Below are 13615 nucleotides of genomic sequence, written 5' to 3' on the forward strand. Positions count from 1 at the left end.
TTAATATGCAATGCAAAAATTCAGTTCAACTAATGTTTAAACTGGCCTGACTCTATCCTGGAGCTGGTGGATGTTTGAGGAACGGAGTTGACAAGAAAGAACCATCACAACCAGGTTTTGCTGCAGGAACAAAAGAGATAGGACCTAAAAGCAGACGAGAACTCGGGGAGATTTAACATAAAGGCGTTGATGAAGAACTCAAAAACCTCAGTAACATGAACTGGCATTGCAGAGACTGATGCCACGTTTACACGAAGGGAAAACGCAGATATTTCCACGCGGTTTGGCCTCTCATTTACACGAAAACGCAGTTTTTATCACAGAAAACGATCATTTCTAAAAAACTCTGGTCATTTTGTTCCGTAATTTGTTTCCTCCATTTGATAGCCACATGTTGGAGCTGGCTGCAAAGTGTTAAGAAGAAGGCAACACTTAAGGAGATAAAATGAAGACACTTGCTCTAGGACACAATGTAATTTATTGCAATAAAGCTGAAATGTGAAAATAAAATTTGTATTAGTCGCTCCAACATCAATTGTGATCAGATACCTGAATATCAATGATGTGTAACATGTTTATACACTGATATCCTCTTAGAAACGAGTTGGAATTGGTTTCTGTTTGAAGAGAACAAACACAGCACCTTAAAATATTTATTTTCGACAGATAAAAAGAATAAGAGGATTTCAAATATTGTTTCATATACAATTTGTTAATGATAAGAGTGGGATCAAAATTCAAAAGATGGTACAACATTTTTCATGATGGATTTTTACAACAAGAAACAAATAACTAAACTAATTAAATTAAAAAAATAATCTAGTTTAAAACATCTGCTTTGAACACACATGTTATAAATGACAATTCCATTTTGTAAATGGTGATCTTCACATCGTTGAGGGGACAAAGGCAGCCCTAGATAGAGAACTAGTCTGGTTTGCAGCAGCTGAAAACCAACCTTTACCTCCTAACCTCAGCCTCTAACACCAAGAGCAACAGTGGATACATTGAAAAAGCAGCTATGTACATCTCCTGCAGTGACCAGTGCATCTCATCTCCCTTTAAGGAACAACTTGCAGCCAATCACAGCTCTTATTGAATGAAGGAACCCATCAAGTATGAAACAAAACAGCTGATGTATGTTGCCATTAAGAAATGTATTCATCAATCATTTTATTACATTTTGTTCACAAAGCCCCACTGTTATGGTATCACAGCTCTCATCTGTCCATTTGAATTGGTTCAGCTCGTAGGCCCTCAATAAGCAGTTACTGTCCCCACCACCTTGAGGTCCCCCTCTGCTCCAGGAGGGGTTATCCAGTGACAGGACGGTCCCATCAACCCATCTCCACATCCCTTCACCGGCCACATCTGTCGCTCCGAACCAGAAGTACGAGTCGTACCTGCTGATGAAGTCCATTTTCTCTTTACTGTCCACCACCACCAGATCTGCTCCTTGGGAAAAACAGAACTCCCTGCTCTTATTCCAGGATCCCAACACGTTGGAAATCCGGTAACATTTCATACCAAACTTATCCCAACCACTTGGACAGCACTGTTGACTGTTGACTGAGTCTCTCTGTTCTGTTACGTTCTTCAGCCTTTGGAGAAGTTGCTCCACGTCTCTGTCCATGCTCACAGTCTTCTTGTGTTGCACTGCCAACCCAATCAGTCTGGCCAGCATTACCACAGACAACAGGCCCAGAAGCACCACCACTGCCCAGATCTGACACTTGGTAGCGATCACAGCGTCCGGCCGCTGACTTCTTCCTGTTCCCAGAGACTTGGAGGACTCCTCTGTCCCCACATAGTCCTGCTGTTGATCTCTGAGGCTCTCAGGACAAACCACGATGTCCACTATCCTCTCCTCTCTCTCTCCTCGTGTGTTCCTTCCCTTGGCAATCACGTTGGGTCTGGTGTAAATCACTTCAGCCATATTCTGGTATAAAGTGTTTTCAGAGTGTATATCTTATCCTCTTACCCCTATGAGTGCTTGGCCCTTCTGTGTGTTTTGTATGACAGCATGTCAAAGTCTTAAGAGCAACTTTGATGAAACAGCATTTTGACCACATGCTACTTTCTACTTCTGCTTATAGAGACACTGTGTGTCAGTGGAACGTCCGCAGCATGACTTAGGGTAATTTCAGTTATGTTCCGATTATTCTACTTGCTTCAAAGCGATCAAAATGTGCATGAAGACATGTTTAAATTAGTGCTGTCAAGCGATTAAAATATGTAATCGCGATTAATCGCATTAACGCCATAGTTAACTCGCGATTAATCTAAAAAAAAATATATATTCGAAATATCCCTTGATTTCGTGCCGCTATCCTTTTAGTGAGATCAGGGATTGTTGAGAAGGACAGTGTTACGCGTGTGGTTGTTTTCCTGTGTCTCCCCTCTCATTCTCTGTAGGTCTGAGGCCATTCTATTGGAGTGAACGGAGCTATCTACTTCTTGGTCCCTTGAATCGAGGGAACAAGATCACAGCCCGCTTAAACACTTGGTTTGCTGTTGTGCCCTGCTTTGTTGTTCTCCCAGTCAGTGCAACACATTGGATGTGACTAAACAAATGGCTTTTGTTCCGCAGTTCCGGGAATCGGAAACCGATTCTTATTTTGTTGTGTTTGAACGCATCAAAGTTTCTATGCAATGGCCTAAGGAGGTGTGGCCCCTCTTGCTTCAGTGTAAACTATGTGGTAAAGCTCAAGAGGTGTTGGCGTCCATTTCGTTGGAGGACAGTCTAGATTACGAAATTGTTAAAACCACTGTTCTTCGTGCGTATGAGTTAGTGCCTGAGGCATATAGACCAAAGTTTAGGAGTTGCAAAAAGTCTCCTGATCGTACTTTCATGGAGTGTGCTCGAGAGAAGGCCACCTTGTTTGATCGGTGTTGCACCGCCACTAAAACTACAGATTTTTCCACTCTTCGAGAATTAGTCCTGCTGGAGGAATTTAAGAATAGTATATCCGAACGAATAGTAACATACCTGAATGAGCAAAAAGTGATGTCACTGTCCCAGGCAGCTGTATTAGCGGACGAGTTTGTACTGACCTACAACCCCGCTCATGTGTTCTCTACCTCTCCCACCACTCAGTTTCGCAAGTCAGTTTCGCTTCCTTTACTCTCTAGGGAGGAACGGGAGTGTTTTTATTGTCAGGAACTTGACCATTTAATTGCTGACTGTCAGCTTCGTATGAGAAATCATCCACCGCCCGTTCAACAACCAAAGGGGGTTGGATTGATAAGTACAGTTTCTCGCTCTGTGGCAGCTATGCCGAATGTGTGCGTTTCTGACCTTCCTGACCCCAGCTACAAACCATTCATTTTGAGTGGTCTCGTGTCACTGACCGGTGATCCAAAGGACCAGCAAAAGCTTCCGATTCTCCGAGACACTGGGGCGGCCCAGTCGTTTATCCTCTCTGATGTAGTGCCATGGTCAGGTGATTCATTCTGTGGTTCCAGTGTTTTGGTTCAGGGCATAGAGATGGGGTTTGTGCCAGTCCCCTTGCACCTGGTACATTTAAAATCTGATTTGGTCAGTGGAATTTTCAAAGTCGGGGTACGTCATAACCTGCCGGTAAAAGGCGTTCAGATTATCATGGGCAATGATATTGCTGGAGGCAGAGTGCTGCCTATGTTAGAGGTATTGGACTGTCCCGAAGCTAACGGAAAACCAAACCAGGTTATTCAAGCCGCTACTCTGTCCGATACCCGTGTTAGTCGAGCCATTTGAGCATGTGTTTGATGATTGTGTGGACACCATTGGGTCTGCCCGGTACGTGACAAAGCTAGATCTGTTAAAGGGATGTTGGCAAGTCCCACTTACTGCTCGTGCTTCGGAGATCTCTGCATTTTTCACTCCAGACAAGTTTCAGCAGTAGCCTACTCTGTGATGGCGTTTGGGATGCGGAATGCACCTGCCACTTCCCAGCGCTTGGTGAATATCACTTTAGCTGATGTCCCACACTGTGCTACATACCTCGATGATGTGGTTGTGTATTCGTCTCATTGGGCCACTCATGTAAATACCTTGACAACAGTGTTGAAATATGATTAAAAATTAGCATTAGTGGCTCCAACCTCGCTTGTGATCAAATACCTCGATATCAATGTGTTATCAATAACTTGTTTCAGTTTGAAGACATTGACTCTGTATGTGTGTGAATGCATATATATGCACCTTCAAAAGTGTTCCAAAAGTGAATTTAATTGTCTTGTTTGACCACTAGGGGTCAAGCTTGTACAGCTTGTAAATTCCGTCTCTTGGAGCCACTAAAACAGTCCGAGCGCAGACCTACCTGTTTATTTCACCATTATTAATTCAGGAAGGCCTGTTCTATCTGAACACCGTAGAACAACCAGACAATTTATAAACAAGTTTTTTAAAGTGATAAAACCACATGGTACCAAAGTCAAGATACAATTTAACATTTAACTACTGTATTAATATTCTTTCATACGTCTACTTTGAATACAATGTTGTAAATTAGGTACGAGGTATATGTACAAAATAGGCATAGAAAAATATTTTATAAATCCTTTTATTAAATTAATTTCACAAAGCACGCGCATATATGGCCAACATTTGTCATCTGTCCATCGAGTCCATACATATTGGATCTGCCCCACGCCCCTCTCTAATCGGAGGCAGTTATCGTATTTGCCACCGTTAGGTTCCCCTCCGCTCCCGGAGGGGTTATCCAGTTACAGGACGTTGGGTTGATGGGAAAAATTTCCTCACACATAAAATGATATAGAACGCTATGTTGATTCAGCATTTTAATGAGCGAGCACAAGTCAATGTTACAACTGCTCGAATCTGCTCCTGCAAGTCTCAGCTGGGGGTTTTTTGCAGGTAGTTTTGCAACACGTCTAGGTGGTACATGTGTAGCAAAAGTGATTTGTATCCATGAGGCAGAGCATCCGTGAGCGGGAAAAAATTAAAGCAGTAACCATTAAAGACCATTAAATGCATTGAAGGACACTTGCGGCGTGTTAATGCAATATTTTGGGGGGAATTCAGTTAAGCTAAGTAATTTAATTTAACATAATGTAAGATACCCAACTCCGTCGTGTAAGATGCCTTCTTGTCTACTTTCAATACTCCAGAAAGTAAGAGTTTGCTTGGAAAAATGAACCCCTTGCCGGCGACTTTCATTGGTTAATGCTGCAATTTTGTCCCGCCCACGGACGCACTGCTTCATACGGATACGAATCACTTTTGCTAAACTTGTACCACATAGACGTGTTGCAAAAGTATCCGCAAGAAAAATAACAGCTGAGATTCGTAGCAGCAGATTGTATCGATGGACTTGTGCTGGCTCATTAAAATGCTCATTGGAAATATTTCACAGATGTGCAACTTCAGGTGCATTAGTTCAAATTTGGGTTTACAAATGCACAACTTTTGTGCATGTTCTCAGATTATGAAACGGGTGTGTGAATGTGTTTTGCACCAACTGCGCTGCAATGATTGTAGCAAAAGTGTCAAGTGCATGACTCTTTGAGGTTGTGATGAACAGGATAGGATTTGTGCACCTGTAACACGGACTTGTGAACTCGTAGACCCTATTTAGTGTTTAAAATGGTAGATAAAATATTTAGGACTTTTACACATTTGTGACTTTAAAGTACACATGAAAAATAAAAAACGAAATCTGCAGTTACAGGTGCTAAAGACTTTTGCTACAATAATACCTTCACACTTTACCTCCTAACCTTAGCCTCTTGCACCAAGAAGAGCATCTACGTGTACAGCTTCTGCAGTGACCAGTGAAGTTTTCCTGTCATCTCCTTTTAAGGAACACCTTGCAGAAAATCACAGCTCTCATTCAATAGAGAACCCAAATAGTATGAAACAAGACAGCCGATATATATTGGCATTAAGATGTAAAAATAGGAAGAAAAATGTTTCATCAATCATTGTGTTAACTTTTGTTCACAAAGTCCAGACTTTAGCGCTTCACAGCTCTTATCCGTCCATTTATATTGGGAATTCTCCCAGATGTCAGCTATTTGGAGGCATTTCTGGTCCTCACCACCATGAGGTCCTCCACTGCTCCAGGAGGGGTTATCCAGTGACAGGACGGTCCCATCAACCCATCTCCACATCCCTTCACCGGCCTCTGCTGTTGCTCCGAGCCAGATGTCCGCACCGTAGCTGGTATTGTAGTCCAATTCCTCTTTACTGTCCACAACCAACAGATCTGCTCCATGGGAAACACAGAACTCTCTGCTCTTATTCCAGGATGCCTTCTCACTGGATATCCGGTAACATTTACAACCAAACCTTTCCCAAAACTGTAGACAGCACTGTTGACAAAGCAGTGCGTCTCTCTGTTCTGTTAAATTCTTCAGCCTTTGGAGAAGTTGCTCCATGTCTCTATCCATGCTTACAGTGTTCTTCATGTCAGTCTTGTATTTAACGGCCAACCCCAGCAGTCCAGCCAGCAGGACAACAGACAGCAGGCCCAGAAGCACCACCACAGCCCTGATAGGACACCAAGGAGGGCTCACAGCGTCCGGCTGCTGACTTCTTCCTGTTCCCAGAGACTTGGAGGACTCCTCTGTCCCCACAGAGTGCTGCTGTTGATCTCTGAGGCTCTCAGGGCTAGCGTAGATGTCCACTATCCTCTCCTCTCTCTCTCCTCGTGTATACCTGACCTTGGTCATCATGTTGGGTCTGGCGTAAATTGCCTCAGCCATGTTCTGGTCTTGAGTGTTTTCAGAGAGTTAATCTTATCGTCCTTCCCCTGTGAGTTGTTGGTCTCTCTGTGCATTTTGTATGACAGCATGTCGAAGGGGCAACTTCAAACAGGAAGTCTATAACCCCATGTTACTTTCGACTGGGTGTCAGACAGTGGTAAGTCTGCAGCATCACTTAGGGTACACTAAAGTCACAAATGTGTAACAGCAAATTTGAAGTCGTAAATATTTATTTTGGATGTGTACTCTAAAGTCACAAATGTGTAACAGTACATTTGAAGTCGTAAATATTTTTTCTACCATTGTAAACACTAAACAGGGTCTACAAGTTCACAAGTCTGTGTTACAGGTGCACAAATCCTATCCTGTGCATAACAACTTGAAAGGGTCATGCAATTGACACTTTTGCTACAATCATTGCAGCGCTGTTAGGGCAAAACACATTTGCACGCCCGTGTTTCATAATCTGAGAACATGCCCAAAATGTGTGCATTCGTAAACCCAAATGTGAACTAATGCATCAGAAGTTGCACATCTGTGAAAAAAATCCTGACACATAAAGTGATATAGAACGCTATGTTGATTCAGCATTTTAATGAGCGAGCACAAGTCAATGTTACAACTGCTCGAATCTGCTCCTGCAAGTCTCAGTTGGGGGTTTTTTGCAGGTAGTTTTGCAACACGTCTAGGTGGTACATGTGTAGCAAAAGTTATTTGTATCCATATGAGGCAAAGCATCCTTGAGCGGGACAAAATTAAAGCAGTAACCAATGAAATTCGCCTGCAGGGGGTGCACTTGTACCCCATAGACGTGTTGCAAAAGTATCTGCAAGAAAAATAACAGCTGAGATTCGTAGCAGCAGATTCGAGCAGTTGTATCGATGGACTTGTGCTGGCTCATTAAAATGCTCATTGGAAATATTTCACAGATGTGCAACTTCTGGTGCATTAGTTCAAATTTGGGTTTACAAATGCAAAACTTTTGTGAATGTTCTCAGATTATGAAACGGGTGTGTGAATTTGTTTTGCACCAACTGCGCTGCAATGATTGTAGCAAAAGGGTCAAATGCATGACTCTTTGAAGTTGTGAATCACAGGATAGCATTTGTGCACCTGTAACACAGACTTGTGAACTCGTAGACCCTATTTAGTGTTTACAATGGTAGAAAAAATACTTACGACTTTTACACATTTGTGACTTTAGAGTACACATGAAAAATAAAAAACAAAATCTGCAGTTACAGGTGCTAAAGACTTTTGCTACAATAATACCTTCATACTTTACCTCCTAACCTTAGCCTCTTGCACCAAGAAGAGCATCTATGTGTACAGCTTCTGCAGTGACCAGTGAAGTTTTCATGTCATCTCCTTCTAAGGAACACCTTGCAGCAAATCACAGCTCTCATTCAATAGAGAACCCAAATAGTATGAAACAAGACAGCCGATGTCTACTGGCATTAAAAATGTTTCATCAATCATTGCGTTAACTTTTGTTCACAAAGCCCAGACTTTAGGGCTTCATAGCTCTTATCCGTCCATTTATATTGGGAATTCTCCCAGATGTCAGCTATTTGGAGGCATTTCTGGTCCTCACCACCATGAGGTCCTCCACTGCTCCAGGAGGGGTTATCCAGTGACAGGACGGTCCCATCAACCCATCTCCACATCCCTTCACCGGCCTCTGCTGTTGCTCCGAGCCAGATGTCCGCACCGTAGCTGGTAATGTAGTCCAATTCCTCTTTACTGTCCACAACCAACAGATCTGCTCCATGGGAAACACAGAACTCTCTGCTCTTATTCCAGGATGCCTTCTCACTGGATAACCGGTAGCATTTACAACCAAACCTATCCCAAAACTGTAGACAGCACTGTTGACAAAGCAGTGCGTCTCTCTGTTCTGTTACGTTCTTTAGCCTTTGGAGAAGTTGCTCCATATCTCTGTCCATGTTTACAGTGTTTTTCACGTAGATCTTGTATTTAACGGCCAACCCCAGCAGTCCAGCCAGCAGGACAACAGACAGCAGGCCCAGAAGCACCTACACAGCCCTGATAGGACACCAAGGAGGGCTCACAGCGTCCGGCCGCTGACTTCTTCCTGTTCCCAGAGACTTGGAGGACTCCTCTGTCCCTGCAGAGTCCTGCTGATGATCTCTGAGGCTCTCTGGGCTAGCATAGATGTCCACTATCCTCTCCTCTCTCTCTCCTTGTGTAGACCTGGCCTTCGTCATCATGTTGGGTCGGGGGTGAATCGCCTCAGCCATGTTGTGGTCTAAAGTGTTTTCACAGAGTTAATCTTATCGTCCTACCTCTGTGAGTTGTTGGTCTCTCTGTGTGTTTTGTATGACAGCATGTCAAAGTGGGACAACTTCAAACAGGAAGTCTATAACCACATGTTACTTTCGACTGGGTGCAGTGGTACGTCTGCAGCATCACTTAGGGTCATTTCACTAATGTTCTGATTATTTTACCTGCTTCAAAGCGATCAAAATGTACATGAAGACATGTTTGAAGTACATATCTTTGTCACAGGCCAATGATAAAATAAATTTTTTAATTTAATATAAAAGGTTAAAATTTGGGTTTAATATACAATTTATTTCGAGTTAGATATTTTTAATCTTTGGTTCCATTGATTTATATTCATAAAAGGAAACGTTCAGGGCAAAACTGCAATTAAAAGAATGGAAGCTGAAAAAATAGTGGATTGGCCACAGAAAGCTTCAACACAAAAGCAGATCAAAGATCAGTTCAATGTGGAGCCGCTAAAACCGTTCAAGTGCAAATGAATAATATACACGATACAATTAAACATAAAAAATAAAATGATTAGTTTACATCAACAACACATCCGTTATAAAGATACATTTCTTTTTTTGAATGGTGATCTTCACACTGTCGAGGGGACAAAGTTAGCCCTAGATAGAGAACTAGTGTGGTTTGCGGCAACTGAAAACCAGCCAATGGCTGTCTAACTCGTTACCTCCTAACCTCAACCTCAAGCACCAAGAGCAACTGTGGAAACATTGAAAAAAATAAATTCAGCATCTATGTACAGCTCCTGCAGTGACCATTGCATCACCTCCTTTTAACAACTTGCAGCCAATCACAGCCCTTATCGAATGAAGGCACCCAACATGTATGAAAAGAAACAGCCGATATATGTCGGCATTAACATGTAAAATATATTCATAAAGAAATGTTTTAATCAATCATTTTTGTACATTTTGTTCACAAACCCCCCGGTTCTGTTCTTCACAGCTCTCATCTGCCCATTTAAATTGGTTAGGATCCGATACCCTCACTAAGCAGTTCTGGTCCTCACCACCAACAGGTCCCCCTCTGCTCCAGGAGGGGTCATCCAGTGGCAGGACGGTCCCATCAACCCATCTCCACATTCCTTCTCCGGCCTCATCTGTCGCTCCGAGACAGAAGTCGTGGTATAAGGTGGCCTTGCTAATGAAGTCCATCTCCTCTTTATTGTCCACCACCAGCAGATCTGCTCCTTGGGAAACACAGAACTCCCTGCTCTCATTCCAGGATAGCCACTCAGTGGAAATCCTGTAGCACTTACAACGAAACTTATCCCAAGTATTTGGGCAGTCCTCTTGACAAAGAAGTGCGTCTCTCTGTTCTGTTAAGTTCTTCAGCGTAAGGAGAACCTGGTCCATGTCGTTCTTGTGTTGCACTGCCAACCCAATCAGTCTAGCCAGCAGGATAACCGACAGCAGGCCCAGAAGCACCACCACAGCCCTGATCGGACACCAAGGAGGACTCACAGCGTGACTTCTTCCTGTTCCCAGAGACTTGGAGGACTCCTCTGTCCCCACAGAGTGCTTCTGTTGATCTCCGAGGCTCTCAGGACAAACCAAGATGTCCACTATCCTCTCCTCTCCCTCTCCTCGTGTGGTCCTGACCTCGGTCGTCACGTTGGGGCGGGGGTGAATCGCTTCAGCCATGTTGTGGTTTAAAGCGTTTTCACAGAGTTTATCTTATCGTCCTTCCCCTGTGAGTTGTTGGTCTCTTTGTGTGTTTTGTATGACAGCATGTCAAAGTGGAGCAACTTCAAACAGGAAGTCTATAACCACATGTTTCTTTCGACTGTGTGCAGTGGTACCTCTGCAACATCACTTAGGGTCATTTCCCTAATGTTCAGATTATTCGAACTTCTTCAAAGCGATCAAAATGTAAATGAAGACATGTTTGAAGCTCTTTGTCACAGGCAAATGCTGAAATACAATATTAAATTTAATATAAAAGATTCCATGATTTAAAATTTGGGTTGAACATACAATTTATTTCGAGTTAGATATTATTTAATGTTTGGTCCCATTGATTTATATTATATAAAAGGAAAAGTTCAGGGCAAAACTACAATTAAAAGAATGGAGGCTGAAAAAATAGTGGATTGGCCACAGAAAGCTTCAACACAAAAGCAGATCAAAGATCAGTTCAATGTGGAGCCGCTAAAACCGTTCAAGTGCAAATGATTAATATACAAGTGTTTTTGATTGATCACACTACATGGTACCAAAGTCAAGATACAATTAAATATGAAAAATAAAATGATTAGTTTACATCTACAACACATCCGTTGTAAAGATCCATTTTTCTTTTTTGAAGGGTGATCTTCACACTGTCGAGGGAACAAAGGCAGCCCTAGATAGAGTGTGGTTTGCGGCAACTGAAAACCAGCCAATGGCTTTCTGACTCGTTACCTCCTAACCTCAACCTCTTACACCAGAGCAACTGTGGAAACATTGAACAAAAATAAAGTAACATGAGCAGCACCTATGTACAGCTCCTGCAGTGACCAGTGAAGTATTCATGTAATCTCCTTCTAAGGACTACCTTGCAGCCAATCACAGCTCTTATCCAATGAAGGAACCCCAAAAGTATGAAACAAAATTGCAGAGTAATGAGGTACATGTACAAAATAGGCACAGAGAAATGTTTTCAACAAACATTTTATTATTTTCTTTTCACAAAGCCCCCTGTCCTGTTCTTCACAGCTCTCAGATGGCCGTTTATCTTGATTCTTCCCCAAGACCCTCGCTACCTTGAGGCAGTTATTGTCCACACCACCTTCAGGTTCCCCTCCGCACCCGGAGGGGTTATCCAGTGACAGGACGGTCCCATCAACCCATCAACCCATCTCCACATCCCTTCAGCACGTGGCCTCATCCGTCACTCCGAGACAGAAGTATGAGTTGTACCTTCTAGTCAAACTCCTCTTTACTGTCCACAAACACCCGATCTGCTCATGCTGGGACTGGCGTGAATCACCTCAGCCATGTTCTGGTCTTAAGTATTTTCAGAGAGTTTATCTTATCCTCTTACCCCTATGAGTGCTTGGCCCTTCTGTGTGTCTTAAGGGCAACTTTGATCAAACAGGAAGTCTTTAACCACTTGTTACTTTCTACTTGTGCTTATAGAGACACTATGTCAGTGGTACGTGTTCAGCATCACTCAGGGTCATTTCGGCAATCTTCAGATTCTTCTTCTTACTTTAAAGCGATCCAAATGTACATGAAGACATTGTTGAAATTCATATCTTTGCCAAAGGCCGATGCCAAAATAAAGGTTTAAAGTTCATGTAAAAGGTCAGATCATTTCAAATTAGGGTTTAATATACAATTTGCTTTGAGAGAGATATTATTTAATGTTCGGTAATTATTTAAACATACGGTATATGTATGATTGAACATTGAACATCCTGTTGAACGTTGCCGGTACGTTGTTCCATTGTTGTGACTATTGTGAATAGTGTTTGAGACGAGTTGCTCACCTTGTTTTCTCCCAGAAAGTCTGTTTTTTTTTCACTCACTTTAAACACATCTGTTATAAATGTCCATTTCCTTTTCTGAAGGGTGATCTTCGAACCATTGTGGTGTCAAACAAAAAGTGAAGTATTCATGTCATCTCCTTTTAAGGAACACCTTGCAGCCAATAACAGGTCGTATCCAATGAAGGAACATGAAAAGTATGAAACAAAATAGCAGAGTGAAGAGGTACATGAACAACATAGGCAGAAAGAAATGTGGGCAACTATCATTTTATTATTTTCTTTTCAAAAATCCCCCTATTCTTTTCTTCTTTACTTCTTTAACTATATGGATTTCGGAAAGCATTTTCTAGTTCTTAAAAGGAGCAGTAGGCTAGATTTAGAGGAAACCCGCAAACCAATAAGAAACGTAAAAGATGTAATGGTTGTTTTTTGTCCAGCAACGGTCTGCTTCAGTCATAAAGCAGTCCTGGAGGTTTTGTAGAACTATTTACTTTACAGATAGCTGCCTGAATGTCAAGACTCATTTTGTATTTTTTACTTAATCGTTTTGCTGCAATATTGCTGTAACAAAGACAATGACACACTCCACCAATCTACAGATTATAACAGCCATCATCTATAACAATCATGAGGACTGGAGCATGGACGATGTTACACACCATCTAGGAGGCATGGACTGGTGCTCCATGTTGCCATGCAGCAGATCTCCTTGAGTGTTGTGGTGATGGCTGGTTTAAGCTGCCCGCATTGATCACTCAATGCAGAACTGATGTACTGTCCCACCCAGCCCCAGGGTTCAATCAGTCTGACTCGGGCCAGGTGGGGCTGCTTCAACCAGCCATCATCCACACACACTCCACAAATGCCTACTGCTCCTTTGCCAAACACAACTAACAAATACTTCTGGCAACATTGGTGTCTGTTCAAAGCTGTCCTGGCATCTGGTGGGCAGATAACAGAACAGCAGACTTGTGTTCTGCTATTAGGCTCGTGGCTCTGCTCCCACAGCCTGACTTTACACGCTGTACAAGTCTGCCCCCAAGTGGTCAAACAAGACTTTGTCATTTCTAAAGAAACTCTGCAAGCTGCGTTTTGTGTTCTTGAGTGTACAGTGTGGCAGAG

The 13615-nt window shown here is 42.6% G+C and overlaps 2 protein-coding genes across 2 annotated transcripts; both read right to left on the reverse strand.

The window, feature by feature from the left end:
• Window positions 1–459: 459 nt before the first annotated feature.
• Window positions 460–2273, reverse strand: LOC115551378 (C-type lectin domain family 4 member C). The gene has a single exon (XM_030367090.1). The coding sequence runs from the start codon at window positions 1934–1936 to the stop codon at window positions 1169–1171; it is 768 nt and encodes a 255-aa protein (XP_030222950.1). The 5' UTR covers window positions 1937–2273; the 3' UTR covers window positions 460–1168.
• Window positions 2274–9595: 7322 nt separating this feature from the next.
• LOC115540650 (natural killer cells antigen CD94-like) lies at window positions 9596–10736 on the reverse strand. The gene is made up of 2 exons (XM_030352162.1): window positions 10031–10736; window positions 9596–9600 (listed from the first exon to the last, which is right to left on the reverse strand). Exons 1-2 carry the CDS (start codon window positions 10662–10664, stop codon window positions 9596–9598), a joined length of 639 nt encoding a protein of 212 aa, XP_030208022.1. The 5' UTR covers window positions 10665–10736.
• Window positions 10737–13615: the final 2879 nt, after the last annotated feature.

The sequence above is a fragment of the Gadus morhua genome, chromosome 1 (genome assembly GCF_902167405.1).
Source record: "Gadus morhua chromosome 1, gadMor3.0, whole genome shotgun sequence".
In the NCBI taxonomy this organism is placed as follows: domain Eukaryota; kingdom Metazoa; phylum Chordata; class Actinopteri; order Gadiformes; family Gadidae; genus Gadus; species Gadus morhua.